Raw genomic sequence first — 17,800 nt, 5'->3', positions numbered from 1 at the left:
TGTTACCAACTTCTAAATGCATCCTATTGTTTTACCTCTGCTGTTTGTGCTGCACAGATCACTCGTTCGACCACCGGGACCCTCGCTCTCAAAACATTAGAAGAGACCAACGTGGGGTCAGAAAGTCTGAGCCCACACTGCAAACTTGTTCGTGCAAACTCAAATAATCACAAGACGCTGAGCAAATTTGCGCCACTTGTCATGTTGACTCTTTAAAGGTCACGCCTGCTTGAGTTTTATCCGCTGCACTAGAGCGTGCATCCAAATGATGCCGGTGGATTCAGGCGACTCCTAAATAATTCCCAGCATCCCAGAACCTGGTGTCCACACTGCTGCCACACCTGCAGACAAATAACAGCCAAGTTAATGACTGCAATCAAACAAGCACGGACTTTGAAATGTGAGCATTCACACACTCTTACTGCTGCGGTTGGACAGCTCTGCTCATTGTCTGTGGACTGGACTGCTTTCACGCTTGTAGCCTTGTACCTGATTCTTAACCCTCTGCTGGGGGCTGCTTTTTGGCACTTGCACACAAGTGCAATCATGCACAGTTAAGGTGTCTGTCCTGCATCCATCTGCTCCCTCTGTTCCTTTATTGCACTCTTCATCCTACCCTCAGTCCACGGTTTCAACACCTTCTGTCTGTTAATCATTTCTTTTTCTTCCCTCTCTTTATCCTAATTTTTGTTTTATTAAATACAGCTCAAACTAAATGTGGACTAAAATCTAAAGATACCAATTTACTGTAGGTTCCAGTCATCTGTGTCAACACTTTTTTTAGAGCTGTCCAATATCTCATTATGTTGCACAATGAGAAACGAAATTACACGATGCTGTCAGAAGACAAAACAATCAATTACTTCACGTTGTGCGAATCCAGTTCCGGGGGCTGTTAGATTTAAGCAGTGGAGAGTTTTAAGATGTTAATGTGCGAAGCGATGGAGGTGGGTTCATAAATAGCCTTGTACTCTGACACACTGGGGAGGCTGAGGAGCTGCTGAACTTGGAAGCTCCTTAGTGAATGGAAGTTCATAAAGTGGTGAGGCCCTCCTCCACTCTGCAGCCCACACAGCCAGGCCTTCACACCAGCTTACGTAACCACAGACGGAGAGGAACCGAGGCGACGAGGGGAAGGCAGGAAGAGGGAAAGATGGCGTCACGCAGGAGACGGCAGTATTTATAGAAGACAATGAATAAGATGCACTCTCCCATTGTTAACCACACGGCATCAGTATCTGCTTGTTGGGGGATTTGGTCCAAAATAAAACCCTTTAAAGGATGTAATTGGCCTCTGCTGTTTGGACGCAAGGCATTTTTAGCAAACATTACTCAAAGGGGAATAACTCAAGCATCTGTATCTGTAAATCACATGATCTGGTGAGTAACTATTAGCAAGTAAAGCAGGATGACTTACTGAACGTGGGACTGTCTCAAAATAAACGAAAGCGCGGGGTCATTCATTAAATGTGCATCACGTAGGGGCAAGGCTGTTTAAAACGGCACTAATGAAGCATCTTTGACCTCCAGCATCAACCCCCCCCCCCCTAAAATGTATTCAGCACATGAGCTGTGACAGTCACAGGTCTGTTCATTCCCAGCATCTGAGTGCAGAGTGGGCGCAGACACAACCGTGGTGCTGTGGGACTGGGATGAGACGACGCTCAGCCCAAAGTGGGTTCCTATTGATTTTACATGTGATTGGGACGCACACTAATACTGGCAACAGCACAGGTACCAGATACATGCAAACACTAGCAAGACATACAACGAGGTCACTTCATACAGAAGTTAAGAGCTCACACAGAAAACAGGAGCTTCCGTCCGTCCACCGTGACCCGACCTTCTGATGCACACTAAGCTTTGTGAAGTGGGTATGAAGAGCAGGAGTCATGGTTTCCAGTGCATAGAACAGAAACATTGTCTCCACAGAGCCCTAAAAATAGGTCATGCTCTGCTCTCTGATCTACTCCGCACTGTTACATAAAATACACTCTGCTTTGTACCAAATCCCAGCTTCTGTGCCTCAGCCTCGCTCAGACATACAGTACACACAGTCTACACGCAGCCATTACAGCGGGCGCACCGAGCTCTAATCATTACGGAGACTGAAAGCCCCATTGTGCTCTGGATTGCTGCTATTGATGAGGCTCATTATTCACGCTTTAAAAAAAGCAGGTATAGTTTACAATGAGTTTTTCAAATGCACCATCTGTTTGTGTGAGGTTATGCAATATTATTTTATCAGTGGTAATGGGATGATAGGAAGTGCGGCCAGTAAGGATGACTCATGCTGATAGAGACCAGGATCATGATGTGAAGAGTTTGTGCTTCTCAAGGACCACGACAGGACGCGCCGGCATCAATACACCACTGTTCCTTTGAAATCCTCTACCTCTGTTCAGCTTTCTGAGCCCCACAGCTTTCCTGACGTTTGCTGCTATTTCCTTTCGCTTACATAAGGCCAGAACACTAACCGCTGCAATAAATGGCGGTATAGGTGTCTTTACAGTATGGGAGGTGAGCGCGCAGATGGTGGTGAAACCTCAGTGTGCCCTTCAGCATGTTCTCCTGCATCAGGATTCGTACCATGGACCACAGACGACCAAACAAATGCCCCATCAACTGAACCAGAGCTGCCTCAGTTTGAGTTCACATGAAAGCAGCCGACATGAGAGAGCAGCTTAATGCCACTGAGAGGACGTCCTCTGAACCCTTTAACCTTTTCTATTGATTTCTGAACAGCAAGGCATCCACCAAGTATCAATAGTTTGATGAAACGCAGTTTGGAAACCTGGAAGTCTGATGTGGAGAAAATGATTTACCTACAACGACTACATTTAACATAGTGTGTGTTCCTGCAGATGTTACTCAGAAATCACCCATCCACAGCAGCCGCTGGTGATAATATTACCTGGCTACAAGTGGATTATAGTGACATCACGCACAAACAAAGAATCCTACTAGATTCATGGCATCAGCTCCGTCTGGACGAGGAGATTCAGTTAGAGCCCGTTAAGGATCTAAACTTAACATCCAAACACGAGTAAATGCATTCATAGCAGGTTCACTGTGAATCATGCATGTAGAAATAAATATTCAGTAAAACACAAACTGAACTGATACCAGATGTCTGAAGACATCATTATTAGAATTTTTAAGTACATGCAACACGGAAATTAAAAAACAGCATATTTAAAACTAATCACTATGAAAAATGCTAAATATGTATTTTACCAAGTTTCTACAATCACAAAAAATGTGATTTTATACAGTACTCATTATTTTATACAGTGTGGGCGAAGTGATCTCTGTGCACTCACTTCCAGCGCTGCACAGCCTTCAGAATCTCCAGAAAGGGAGAGTCAACATACATTTCAAATGTCTCATTAGTTTCTCATTCTTAACAAAGCGCCGTAGAACATCAACGTACGTAAAAGAAAATGTACCTGAACTATGTAACTGAGTTGTACTTGCTGCAAAACCCTCCCACACTAACCCCTTACTCGCAACAGGCTCGATTTACAGCATCTACAGAAATAAACCTGTGCTGTTGAAGTCACTCGACTCAGACACTGGGTAACGAGTACGAGAGATGTGTCAGTCCTGAAGACATTAGTCACCGAAATGAATGTTTGAAGCAGCTGACCTGTAGTCACGTCATGTATGTGTGTTTGTGGCTGATGTAATAACGTGCAAGACTAAGAGTTGTTTACATGTCACAGGCCTCTCAAACACTGTATCTGCATCGGGGTCTCACAGTAGTAAATCCTATCCCACTGCAGCCTGAGGTGCCTGCAAATAAGAGAGATTAATACAGCGGCATGCGCACACGCCTACATATGTAACTGAGTGTGTTTGACGTAGTACATTGGACCTGAGCGTTAGGAGGAGCCACGCTGGGTTTGACCACCTACGGAGACATCGCTGCTTGCTCTTTAGAGCTACTAAAGGCCGTCTGCTCCTGCCGCAGCAGGAGGAAATACAGAAATCAACTAAAATGTGGATAATCACAAAGAACTCGGCGTAAACAAGTTTCAATTTTAATGCAGCTTCAAGTAGCGCCATTAACATAGACGCCAGCCGCCGCTGTGTGTTTCTCTAATTTATGACGGAGAAAGTGAGAAAATAGATTTAAAAGAGAAGTAAGACGGTTGTCATGAATTTGACCTGTCAAATATACATGGAGCAGAGAGGCTGCAGCCAACACAAACACCGAGGCCTGAACAGGAGCCAGATGATCCCATCCCAGCTTTCACTCAGAAAGGCCCCCATGCAGAACCAGAGGCCCTCCCATAACATGAGCTAATAGGATTATACATATTATACATACACCCAGTCTGAAATAAAGAATAAAGAACATTAAAGCACAACCTGCACTCTTAATATACTGTACAGTAAGTCATTATAAAGAATATCATTCAATTGCAGGAGCAACGGTACGGTTTTTCATGTAAGTAGCATTAACATTGTTCTCACATCTACTTGTACTGTCTGGCAGCATTAAATATTATTAGAAGCTCAAGCATAGGTCATTTTAAAACAAGAGAAATATGATGTTTAAAAAATCATTACTGTACATTTTGCCAGCCCCCGGCAGAACACAACAAGCTCGCTTAGTCACCCCTGAAGCGCAGAGACACAAACCATGTGTAACCTCTTTTGTTGGAGCGTGGCCTTTATATAACTTAATGCACAGCCTACATTTGGATCGGCTGATTCATTCCACTCATTTACATTTTCCCAGTGGCCTTTCTTGCTCCGCGCGATCCCACTCACTCCTAAATCGAGAGAGGACAACAGCGGCGGAGCGAGCGGCGTCGTGGAGGATGCGATCGCACTCGCAAACGCTTCCTGGGGATTTGTCACCTTCCAGAGCTCGCGGCGCACGTCGCAGGGTGTAACGCACATGCATCAGGAAGTGTCTGGGCATCATTCCTATGCGGAGCGGGACGTGCTGCATATTACGCCCCATATGTGCGTTATCGCTGGCGGGCCAGCCTGCAGAGCCTTGTCACAGGCTGACGTTCACGGCGGATAGAGGAAGTAATCCCTGATTGTGTAGGTGCGGATAAGTTCCTAAAAGAGGTTTTCTCTTCAGCTTCGAGTGCGGGGTGAAATTAGACCGGTAAGCCATTCCTGGTGACGCGCTCGCCTCTTTTTTGTTTCTGTGTTCTGTATTAATGCCCGTGCCCTCCTAGCGCTCACCTTAGCCTCCCCCCTCTCGTGCATGTATGATCTTTTACAAACCCGTCTCTGTATTCTGCTCTTTGTGTCCTCTTGCTCTCTGAACACCTTCCCTCTTTGTGCTCTCTCCCTCTTCGCATTCCACTTTTTTTCCCGAAGCTACTCAGCTGAATCCTTTCCATTAGAGACTGTGAGAGGCAGATTAGTGTTGTATCACCGTGTGTGTGTGTGTGTGTGTGTGTGTGTGTGTGTGTGTGTCTTTGGGGGTGGAGGGCCGGGAGAAAGGATTTCCAAGGCTTTCTTAGTAAGAGTAAGATGACAACCAGGAATACCATCAATGTCTAGAGGGCTTTGAGGGGGATGTGGAGAAGCCAGATGTTGTACTGTATTTGCATCTAATGCGGCTGCACCTTTTCCATATAGGCTCCATTATTCTGTGGGATACATCACATACAACCAGTGCAACCATGATTGGACTGTTTTGCCTCTGCTCCATCTGAATCAACTAACACTTTGTACGCAGGGGAAAGTAGAAGCGATAGGAGATGCACAAACACAAGCATGTGAAGGGACTGCAGCACACACATGCTGCCGCATGTGCAGGGGCCACTGCTGGCCAAGAGACAGGCGTGTTGCTTAGAGACCATGAGGTCACCCTAACAACAGAGATCACACAAACCAGGTGTGACATCTGTTCCAGTGTGGTGGCCACAGCGAGCGCTGGGGACCTGGCTGCTCGGAGCATGCAAATGTGGAGCCGCGGCTGCTCGGAGAAAGACACATGACGGCACAAACACTGGGCCGTTCTTTTCCCATGAGATACTGAGAGGGTCATGAAATGAAAGCAAATGACTGACAAATTGCTTACCAGCATAGAACGGATCACTTTTCACCTTAAGGTGATTTTGAAGTTTATTCCAGCCTGTCAAGATGAATGAGCGGTGATGAATTATTCTGTTAATGTATGGTTATATAAAAATATTGCAAAGGTGATTGAAAGTAAAGTGTTAATAAGTGTATTTTTTCTACCTGCATACATCTATGCAAATACTCAAGAGAACATGGCAGAGCTGCACAATTAATAGAGCACTTTCAACTACTTTACATAATTTCATTGTGTGGCCGAGAAGCCTTTTTATTTTCAAAGACTCTCTCCTTTTGCTCCGTAATGTTTTTCATCAGCTGCCATGGTGATCGGGAAAGGAGACAAAAAGTCACTGAATAGACTTGAAAACTAAGTCAAGGTGTGTTTGGAAAGTTTGTTTACTTCAGCCTTTAAAGTGCATCAGGCAAGAATACAGAACACTTTATTTCAATGCACATTGTTAAAGGGGGAAAAACGAGGTAATATGTTACGACACTCTTGGGGCATTGCAGACGAGAGATACAATAAAAGAAGAATATGGGGAAAATGTAAATGTTATATTGTTGCATATAACAAACAGGTTTATTAAATGCTGACCTGCTGCTACAGTGGGTGGTGAACAAATCACCGGAGCAAATTCCTGGGCTAAAAGCAAATGTCAGCGTTGATTTGACGGCGCTCCGTTCCCTCCACCGCTAAAGAGGTGAAGCGGCAGCCGCGGATTCGTCCTGCGAGGCTGCTCTAAGAAGAGGCTCCTCCAGCTCCTGAATTAGGCAAATTGCAGCTACGGCGTGCGTCTGCGTTCAGCATCTGCTGGCGCTGGTGAATTGGCAGAGTCACTGAAGCATTTGAGAGACATCCATCTGCAGTGCCACTCCAGAGCGGTGGAGTGCGACTGCAGTGACAAACGCGCTGTCATCCAATTTCCCCACACGCAAACAAACACAGCACACAAACACACCGGGTTCCTCCCATAGTCGCGAGGACACGCTTTCATTTAATGCGTTCTCTCAACCCTTACGGAATCTTGGTTATATCCCTAAAACCAAGCTCCAACCTTCTGTCTGTCAGAAACATGGTCCTCACACAGGATAAAACTAGACTCCACAACATGGCCGCGCATTTACACAAATAACGCACAGATGTGGCCTCTCATCACACTCGCCTCCTCTCCCTCCTCTGTTCCTGCTCAATCATTCTCTCAGTCGTCATTTCTGCCATAATTCCTGACAGCAGCGCAGTGAAGCGGACTCAATATTCAGATGAAGACGTCTTTGACAGACACTTTCATAAAGCTGCATCTGTTGCATCAAAAAGCCTGCATAATTTATCAACATACAGTAGGAGAAGTACTGAATATAAGGCGAAGCACTGTAACATAAATATGCTGAAAATACATATGTGTGTTTGATTTTCCGTTGGGAGTTGTAATGTAATGCTGATGATTCAGATTCCAAGCAGAAACTCACTTCCAAAGTTTTCTAGCTTAGTCAGACCAAACTATTTAATTTCCAACAAAGGTTCGGTTCTGTATTTAAATGTGCTCAGTGGAGGCCTGTGTACAATAACATACCGTCCAGCGGAGCTGTGACCTCGCTCTCCTCCTTCTCTTCCACTCGTTTCCCCCTCCCTCCCTCCGTTCGTTCGCATGTTTCTGTCCGGCACTCGCCACGACATCAGACCGGGGCCACCAGGTGACCCCACAGATGGCACTTTGACACTCAGATGTGGAATCAGATGTTGCGCTGTACAGATCTGCATATTTAGTGTCACATTATACGCTATATTAGCACACAATGTTTGCAATTCAAGGTAACGTCTAAGTCAACAGACGCAGTGCAGAGGAGGGAAAGCAGAAAAACTACTTGGTGACTACATTTCTTCATTGCTCCTGTTCACTTTTCAAGGGTAAGGCAGGCTTTGGTGTCAGGAACACAGGAAGTGGAGCTGCTTCTTGAGGCTTGTTTATAGATTTCTAATCTAGAACAGCAAGTTGTAATTCTCTCTTCTTCTTAGCTCCTGCTGTGCATTTTCTCATTAACCGAATCAAGGCTGTGCTCAGCAAGTCACAGCAGGAACACAAGACACAGAGACAAGGAGAAACATTTTTTAAAGTAAAAGAGCGAGTGGCCTCGTCGCTGACACGCTGGAAACTGTAAGCTGACACGTGAATTAAAAGGGAAAGGCTGGGATTTTGGCAACTGGCTGTTAGTCTGTGTTTGGCTTAGTTCAAATACTTTCAATCATCATCTCTCAGTCTCAGAAATAACTGCAGTTTGTTAGGTTCCAGCATTCTGTAGGTAAACTCTGGGTTGCTGCTTCTTAATACTGTAAACACCATAAACACTTAAACAGCATCACATAACTGCGTTCTGGAGCTATCATAACGATACCGCTCATCCTGAACCAGCTCCAGATTGCTGACAGAAACAGAGTCATGCATAAAGGCGTGTAAAAACCTGATCTTGCCTTTGCAAAATCACTAATAAAGGGAAATATTTTTTTTATTTTTTTAGCTTTAGCTCTGATTTATTTCAGCAATTCACTTTTAGCTTTGTTGCAATCTTCTCAGCATCATACAAACTGTTCAGTAGCTGTTTGGAACGTCAGTCTGTGAAGCAAAATTACACTAAAGTGGCTGAAAAATTAAACATAATTAGACGTGCTCAGATATGCAGTTGCTACAGTAGTTCTGTGCTTTCGTTTTCTGCCATTGCTCACATACAGTAAGCTCACAAGACTTGTTTTTCTTTTAAATCTACTTTTAAAGCTGAGGAGAAGATAACTTCATGGCTTCAACAAAGTGAGCCAAAGATTAATGAGATACTCTCTTCTGGCTATTTTCTATTGTCTTCTTCTGGCAGGCTGTATATTCATGTCTCCCGGTGGGCTTGTAGGAGGTTTCAGAAGATTTAGATGAGAAGACAAGCTGCTGGAAACACCTCACAATCACACTCCCACTGGATGTTCCATCAACAGCCACATTAATCTATATGCACTTCATCATCAAACTACCTGAGGTGGCTCTTTCAATAAGAGACAGTGCAGTCCCACACAGGAAGAATAAAATGCTGTGATACTGGATCTGAAGCTGAGAAGCTGTTTAGTCAATTCAGGCACAGGAGCCTTGAGCTTCTGAACAGTCTGCAAGAAGCCTGAAAGGAGAATAACGTCACACTTAACCTTAAAATGAGAATAGAATAGGATTACCGCCATCCCATCTAACATAATCATGGACCTAGAAATTAAATTTACATAGAACCGAACTAACAAATATGTCTCCTGGGAATCACATTGGCAACTGGATTCTGTTTTCTGTTATTTCCCTGTGTGCTCCACACACGTTCATGAGTGACCAGCTCGGTAAAATGTTCACTAGCGATCACATTGTTTCCCCCCCCGACATTTCAAAATTATCCGAACTCTGCCATAACGAAGTCCATAATCCTGTCCCACTCAGATTCATGGGTTTGTGCCTGCTGTCGCTTAAGTTTTATGGCCAGTATTGGCAGGATCCGTCTTCACACGTTCAGGCCCTTTTTAGGGCCTCCTCTCTTTCCGTCTCCCCCCTGCCTTGAGCTTGGTCCATTTCTGCCAGCATGAATCAGCATCCTCCTCTCTGTAGCAGCATACAGGGCGATGCAGGACGGGGTGAGGATCAGAGAGATGGAGAAGTAACCTGATGCATACACCTTGTTTTCCACCATCAACCTTCACTGCTCAGCCTCCACAGTTGCAGTGTTTGACCTTTTCTTGGCTGTAAAGAATGTGCATGGGCTGTGTTTAGCGGGGCCCGCTTTAACAGGTGCCGCTGTGTGTGCGTCTATGCTGGTACACGCACTCCAGAAGCCCACTCAGCTCTGACCTGCAGTTTAGCTTTAACTGCTGTGTAAATCTGAGCAGCACTTTAATGGGTTTGCTCACTCCTCATGCTCCTTAGGCACATCACCTCAGGGCTGTTGGACACTGCAATGTCCAAGCATCCATAGTGATCACATTTTAATCACTCAGCCGCACCGACGAAGGCGCCACACCACAGCCCCTAACATGCTGTGTGTTACGTTTATGAAAACCTGAATGGAGATGGTTAGTACAGTACCAACAGGCCACAGAATCAGCGCGTCGAGGGGTTGTAGGAGGTGTGAATGCCACATCTACAACCACATGCTTCATTCACCTAATGAGCCTATTCAGAGCAAGTGTGATGTAAAACCAACCTGGAGCATAGATTTGTGGTCTCCAGCTAAATTAAACCCAATGAAGCCATTTGCTTGAGCAGTAAAATGCTTCAACGTAAGACAAAGAGTCCAGATGCCACAACTCAAACTTCCAGGTAAGATTCATTTGACTAAATAACAGAGGAAGGGACCAACAATCAACTGCTTCAATCATATCCCGATAATGCAGTGATAGTAGCCAACAGCTAAAAGTTCTGACACATCTCACCAAAGGACAGCCCCTTGGCATAGGACTGACATATTTGGATTATGTTGATCAATGTACACTGTCCATCACACAGAGATCTGGTACATAAGAATTACAAACCACTGTGTGGGTTTCAAGCACCCACTAACTGATTTAAACAAACACTCCATCATTTCACAATTGGATTTCATTGTCTGACTGGTACATGAAGGAAACTCAGCCCACTAACCTCCGCCCCGGTCTTGTTTTAATGCAAGTGGCAGCCTGTCTGAATGTAACAGAGGCTGAAAAGGTCAAACATCCGGCACCACGTGCAGCGCAAACAACAACTTTAATGCTAGGCCAACATCTAGCAAAATGTCAGAATGCACTAACACAATCCACTCCAAATTAGAATAAAGAATAAACAAATGTTCATAATTTCAGCTTTTCTGATGCTATTTACAAACAGATAAACATGGAACATGGGGACACGGGAACGTGTGACAGTCAGTCAGTTATTCAGGTGAGTGCTGTGGAACTGTTTGAACAAAAGCCCTAAATAACTACTTGTGGTTTTTGGATTGGGTTTTACATGAAATGTCTCTCAATTTCCATGAATATCTGTCAGCTGTCTCCAGGACAAAGGCTAATCATTACACAAACCATGTGCGACAATTTAAAATGAAAGAAAAGAAAGCGAAGTCAGTGAGGTACTAAGCAGCACCAAAGAACATAGTGGTGAAGGAAAAGGGAGCACGGTGAGAGTAATCAACAGCCTCCACACAGAGGAGGTGAGCACATCAAAAGGATCAGTAGTAAGAATCAGGTTAAAGCGTAGTAAAAGCAGTAAAAGTGTGACCCACAGGTCAATCCAAGAATCAACCGTGAATAATGGAAAGGCTTTGCAAAGTCATGCAAAAAAATGTTTTATAGGTTCAAATTAAAAGTCCAGATTGGTTTAAACTAATTTCCTTCTTTCCATTCATTTCTAGATCTGATCTCGTATTTAAAGTAGAAAAGCAGATAAATAGTGAATTTGGAACAGACAAAATCCACTCACAGACCAGACAGCAATTTAAGACAGCTGCACCTGTAGGCATCATTTTTAGAAAAATACAATAAACCTTGTGTAGGTTGAATACACCGAGTTTTGATTTATAATAATCACAAGCTGCCTAGAGAAGGTTGCTGGAGTCATTTCAGGGGCTCTTTCATTAAAAAATTGCTAAATCTGCCCAGCATCACAGTAATGTAAAACCTAATGCACAGAACGTGCACTGATAACTCTGTGACCGGACAGAAAGTCAATTTTTACTGTCACTAATCAGAAAAGGCACGGGGGGAGGGAGGGAGGGTGGTGGGGGAGGCAGGGACCAGGCCTGGAGAGGCCACACAGATCAATGGTCTGCACATCCTGAGCCATAAGCTTTTCCAGTGTCATAACTTGTCTTGAGATCATATATCGATTTAATAACTCTAACCCTGCATCATAGAAAGCTTCATTTCTTATATATTACACAATACTTAAATTGCACATGAGCATGTAGTCACACATTCGGTATGAGGCTATGAAAAGACGAAGTCAGACAGGATGCAATTCCTTGTTTGTCTTGTGCAAACCTGGCAAATAAAAACAATTCTGATAATGAATCTGAATCTGATTCTGATTGAAGTGACTCAAGTGCTTTCTAACCAGTCGACAGCACCTTTTTATTTCTTCAAAAACAGCAAGGTCACCCGCAGCAAACATACTGTAGGTGCTGAAACCTGCACTACGGCTACTTGAACACTCGACTGCATGCATTAATACATACAATTCAATTATTCTGTCAAATTTCTGGTGACCAGCTATTGACTTTGTTTTGTGGGTTGAAGAATCTTTATTCACATGCATAAAAGGCATTTATAAAATGTTTTACTGCAGAGCCATAAAAGTCTGAATGATGTAATTATAAGATGTGGTGGATCCATGGGATGTGCTCGGTAATAAGTGGTGTATCTGAACATAAGAAAATGATACAAACCCTTTTATTTATCTACTTCTTTCCCATCTACGACCTTGAACTAAATGCAACATCCCCAGTGCAGGACTGAAAAGAGAGGAGCCAAAGGGGTCCAAACGCATATACTGTAGCTTATATATGTCCTATCAAACAAATAGCCCAGGGCAGAAAAATGTCTATTGAAAGATAAACAGATATGATTCTGACTTATTTCTCAGAATTAATGCCTGAGGATGAATAAAGGATTATTTCGTTTTTATCAAATATGACCACCTTTCAAAATGTAGCCACATCTGAAAGGATCTTCAAGAGGAGTCAGCTGATAAAGAATAACTGCAATGTGGACAGCTAGAGGGAGGATTAAATGATCTTAAGATCCCCCCCACACACTCACACTCAGTGACAAACAACTCAGAGACGCAGGTGATGACATCCATACCTATCTTTGCAGGCACATTAAGAGACGGATCGGCAGCTTACTTCGAGTTTGTATAATTAATATTCCCGTGGGACTCGTGTGTCTGGTAATTAGGAGCTGAAACTCCACAGGACTCCATTAATGAAAAGTCAGTCCCAACGCTGATGAAAGATTGATCATCTCTTAATTCATGAAGTGTATTGTCAAGCTACTTTCCCTGGTTTGCCCTTTAAAATGTCCCCAGACAAACAGAGGGAGCACCTCTGTGTCCTTGGCTGATTCCTTCATAGAAAAGAAGAGCGCGAAGACCTTGAGCAGCGACAAAGGGGAAACACAGGAAGCGCTGAAAAATGCCCCTTGTCATCAGGCACTCCATTCTGCCTCGTTTGTGATGACATATTAAAGCAGAGGTCATAGGGAGCCATAAATACAGTGGCCGTGCTTTGACCTGACAATTGTAAGCCTTAATTTTTACAGAGTGTAGAAGAAGAAGAACAAACAACAGGCAAGTAAGAAAGAGCATGATGTCAGCTAACAAAACGCAGTTATTCATTTTCAAAGTAATTAATGTAAACCATAACTCATCAAGAGCTACAGTATATCTTAACATTTGTAGAAGTAGGAGCAATTTTTTAAAAATATTTATTTATATTTACTTGTGGTTAAAGTACCGGCTTTTGTGAAAACAGTTAAAGACAACCACTATAAAGAAATATAACAGGTATTTAAATATTTGCATATATACAATAATATGTGTAGATGTATAAGTTTGAGGGTTGATTCCCACTTTTTCTAGAGAAAGGAAAGTTGTCCCTACAAAAGTCTACAAAGGCTATTTTATGTGCAACAGATCACCTCAAGAGTAGAGGGCAGACGAGACAAGAGCGTCGGCCTGGCGAAAATCAATGAGAGCACACTTCATTAATGTTTAACTTCAGCAGATATTGGCTTTCCTTTTCACAGAAATTAGAAAAGTATTAGCAGTAGGAACACAGCGCGTCCTAATGGTTTACCCATGCACATTTCTAGCATTTTAAGTGCCGGTTATTTCGGACCGGGCACTTAGTCAGACCTTAGGAGAAGCCACGTGACATGAAGTCTGATGCTCAGCTAGTAGTAGCGTGAACTATAATCCGGATTACACCACTACGTTTCCTCTCGCAGGTGGTGTGAAATTGTGTGGTTCCCACAATTCCCACACCGCAAGATTACCGGCGCTGACACGTTTCAACAACGAGGCCAGACAACGGCCAACGAGATGCCAGGCTCTCACGTTAAAGCACTGACAGGCAGCTGCTCACTCCGTGCAAGTTAGGTGCTCAGTCATATTCATACATCTGTAGTAGATTATGTATAAATCTGCATTTGTTAACTCACCTCACACGTCATGGATGCCGCATGCACCCAACAAACTCCACAGGTGTCCGCCGGCCAAACACTACATATAGCAATGAGCCAGGTGGTACACGCATCCAAATAACAGCAGACGTCCACACAAAGCAGTGCAACAAACAAGTTTAAAATACTTTAAGCGTCAATTTGGAAAGTTCAAAGCATTACCCAGGCAACATCAACAGAGTCAATTAGCATATGTGCAAATCTTACTGCGCCATCTGTTTAAAAAGGGACACATCCTACATGCCACGCAGTAGGGTTTTTAATCATTTTTTAAAATTAGTAGCAGCTGTCGAAACACCCACATTTAAAATCTACAGAGAAAGTGATAAGCTTTTTATACTTCTTTTACAACGCAATCCTGAAAAACACCAAAGCAAACGGAGCTGCTCTCACTTAGACTCCGAATCGCTGCCTTACAAGACAATCCTATGATTTAGACGTGTACTTAGTACCACTAATGTAGATAATTACACAGCTGGGTGTCAGGGACAGGCCTAATTGTCTGGTTGTGTTTTAGTACTTGTGAATGGGGGGAAGAAAACCAAGCAGCCAAGCACTCTAGTCACACACATACCTGGTAAATCCTTCCCGTGGGCATATGAAGAAGAAAAGACTAATACACACAATATGAGGAATTTAACATCTCCAGTCCTTTGACTTCCGTGTCCTTGATACAGTATCTGAACTATTCCATACACTGTGTCTGTGCCCTGTCCCTGTGCCTCCTTGATATTCTTTGGATTAAATCACTTACCAATATAACTGGGGCGAAAAAACATGTTTGTGAGCAGAGTGTGAGATATGCTTCTGTGTCGCACGGTCGATGGAGGTGAGGGAATTCACCACAGCCAGCGGTAATCCCATAACATTTAACAGCGGATTTACAGTTGGACAGCTCTAAAACGAGATGGAGGACATGGGAAGCTGGAGAAGAGAAGGCAGCGGAACACAGAGAGTCAATCTAAAACAAGCCTCTGCAGTTTATGACCACAAATCAATTTACACATGACAGGTATGTCTCAGTCATGAAGACAGGTTTATTGAAAGAGAGTTGTCTCCAACTCTAACACCTTCAATTTATATACAATCCCTCATATCATTTTATCATCGGGAGGATTCCTGCGACGAGAAACAAAATGAACTGGAGGAATCCCTGTAAACACGGCCAATCCACAATCGTGTTCTAAAAAGATTCATAATACCAACGTCTCTGCAGCGTTTCTTTCATCGAGTGTCATTGACAAACGTATAATCAAGCAAATATGCATATTCCAACACTGAGATTATACTGTACCACTCACATAACAAATGGGAGGTCCTGAGGGAAAAACATGGGAACAGGCTGAGCTGTGATGACTTGACAGCCTCGCAGAACGAGTGGAAGGCCTGCCGAGGAATATCTCTGAAGCACCACTCCAGGTGAGTGGGTGTTTTTTTTGTTAGCACAGAGAGAGTGTCTTGTCGGTGTTTTTCAGTTTTTATTGCCTTACTTGCACTTTCTCTCATGCTCTATGGGTTTCGCTGCCATGGAAGCAGCAGGATCTCGGAACGTAACCATCCGCTAACGCTCAGGCCTGACCGCCTCAGAGGGTCCTTAGGGTCACAGAGAAGTGTCTGCGACGTACGAGGAGCTAAATGCAAAAGAGAAGTCAGCATCACTCAGAGTCAGGCTCAGCTTGGACTGACAGTTTCAAGTAAAACCTCTCAGGAGCAACAATAAAGAGAAAGAGAGGCTTTAATGCGACACAGTACCAGCTCTGTTGACTGTTTGACAGCCCCAAACAGCATGTGGTAGTCAAGTATTTAGACCTTGCATCATTGTTTATGTGGGTAAGAGTAAAAAGCTTCATAGCCAGGTTTTCTTAGTTTGACATCTGTTGCATCATTGTCTTGGTGTCGAATTAGAAAACTAGCTGACAATTCTCATCTCAAACATGAACTTTTCAAATTAAACTGAAGACAGAGCATTTAATAACTCCAGCTACAAATAGCTCCCCTGGCATTTGTGATGAAGAGATTTCAATTGATAAATGCCTGTTAACACCTACACACTCACTGTTGCTAAGAAACTTTACTTGTAAGCCACGAGTTACCTGGCAATCTCCACAATAACTAAGCAACCAATCAGCATGATCCACAGATGCGAGGTGTCCAACTGATCACAGCAAGGGAGCAAAGGAAATTAATAAATGAACGTACTGTCCTGAATGGTTAGCTCACACTGTTCTGCTGCCCCGTTTTCTCTCATGTTGTGATTTTATCCGTCTTATCTGCTTACGCACAGACCGACTTCCTACATCTGACGCTCGCCCCAGACGGTTTGTCACAGCGAGTCGGTTAAATTCTAAAGCAAACGCAGCGTAAGACAGATGCCACCGATTGAGCCTTCCACCTTGCAGAATGAATGAAAAGGACGGATGCGCAGATAGCGCATGCCCCCCCCCACACCGTCACCACGCTCGCGTGGCGTCTCCAGCGTGAGCCTGCTGATTTGTGACACACGCTGTTAGCATTTGCAGTGACGCTCGTGTCACGGCCTGACGGAAGTCTGCACCGGCGAGGGCCGACATGGCGGTGGGCAGGAGCACAGGTGTCACGCTCCGGAGCAGCTGTTCACCATTGTCAGGACAATGTTTGCCCTTTTCTGGTGCGTCATCGTCTCTCAGAGCAGCTGCTGTCCTGTCACAAGCACAGATATCGCTCTAAACCCAGCTTTGATCTAATTATGATACGGCATATTCTACATTTTCCCCTCACTTGTACTGTATGAGCAAAGTTAGAAAGCATGAGTAGAAGGTCCAAGAAAGAAAATAACCCACATTCAAAGTAATGTTAATGTCCTTTTCCTCTGTATTGTGTCATAACCACTACACTTCATCATAATGTTTAATTCCACAAGTTTCTTCTCTTTACCATCATCCTCACATCCTGCTTTTCTCATCATAATCAGTCATCCTGTCTGCCTTCATTGCATTTTATCCATTTAATGTGGATCTTTTTCATTCTTTTTATTTTGTTACTCGTTTTTCACATTTATGTTTGTGTAGTTCTGTCATTTTCCTCCTTTGTTTGAGCAGTAGCCAGCAAAAGCAAAGCCAAAGCAGTTGCCTGCTACATGTACCTGTGCATTTTTATAGAGCCATACTGCCACATAGTTGAATCAACAGCTACACTATTGTACCTTAGCACACAGGAAATTGTATAAGGCAAAAGTGAATTATCAACAATTTAGTCTCACAGGATGACATGCCATGGCACACGGTTATTTGTGGAACATAAAAAATGATACCACTAATGTACCACTAATAGGAAGTAAAAAAATTACACTGCCAAACATCAATCTGGGTGACGCTCGCTGGCTAACGAGGTACCGCGATAATGTGTTAGCAGCTGGCAAGAGCAAGACTGAGTCGCTAGAGCGAATGAGCAGAGCCAGAGGATGAATAAAGGGATGTAATGACCCCAATAGTGGCCACCAATGGACAAAATAAACTTACTAAAGAATAAGTACATAAAAAGCCC

At 43.7% G+C, this 17,800-nt stretch overlaps 1 protein-coding gene across 14 annotated transcripts in view; it reads right to left on the bottom strand.

The window, feature by feature from the left end:
* Positions 1-17,800, bottom strand: part of LOC114847693 (interleukin-1 receptor accessory protein-like 1-A) — a 115,914-nt gene that overhangs the window by 61,726 nt on the left and 36,388 nt on the right. For 12 of the 14 annotated variants that reach the window (XM_055505071.1, XM_055505069.1, XM_055505067.1 and 9 more), the window contains 2 exons: positions 15,769-15,909; positions 36-341 (listed from right to left, as the gene is read on the bottom strand). Coding sequence is in view for 1 of the 14 variants with exons in the window: in XM_055505077.1 (XP_055361052.1) it covers positions 15,769-15,784 (16 nt within the window). In the remaining 13 variants the exon portion in view is untranslated. The remainder of the gene's footprint in view (positions 1-35; positions 342-15,768; positions 15,910-17,800) is intronic. The other 2 variants (XM_055505077.1, XM_055505066.1) reach the window with 2 other exon arrangements.

Source organism: Betta splendens, chromosome 21 (genome assembly GCF_900634795.4).
Source record: "Betta splendens chromosome 21, fBetSpl5.4, whole genome shotgun sequence".
NCBI lineage: Eukaryota > Metazoa > Chordata > Actinopteri > Anabantiformes > Osphronemidae > Betta > Betta splendens.
The sequence above is the reverse complement of the archived record's forward strand: the minus strand, read 5'-3'. Positions and strand labels throughout refer to the sequence as shown.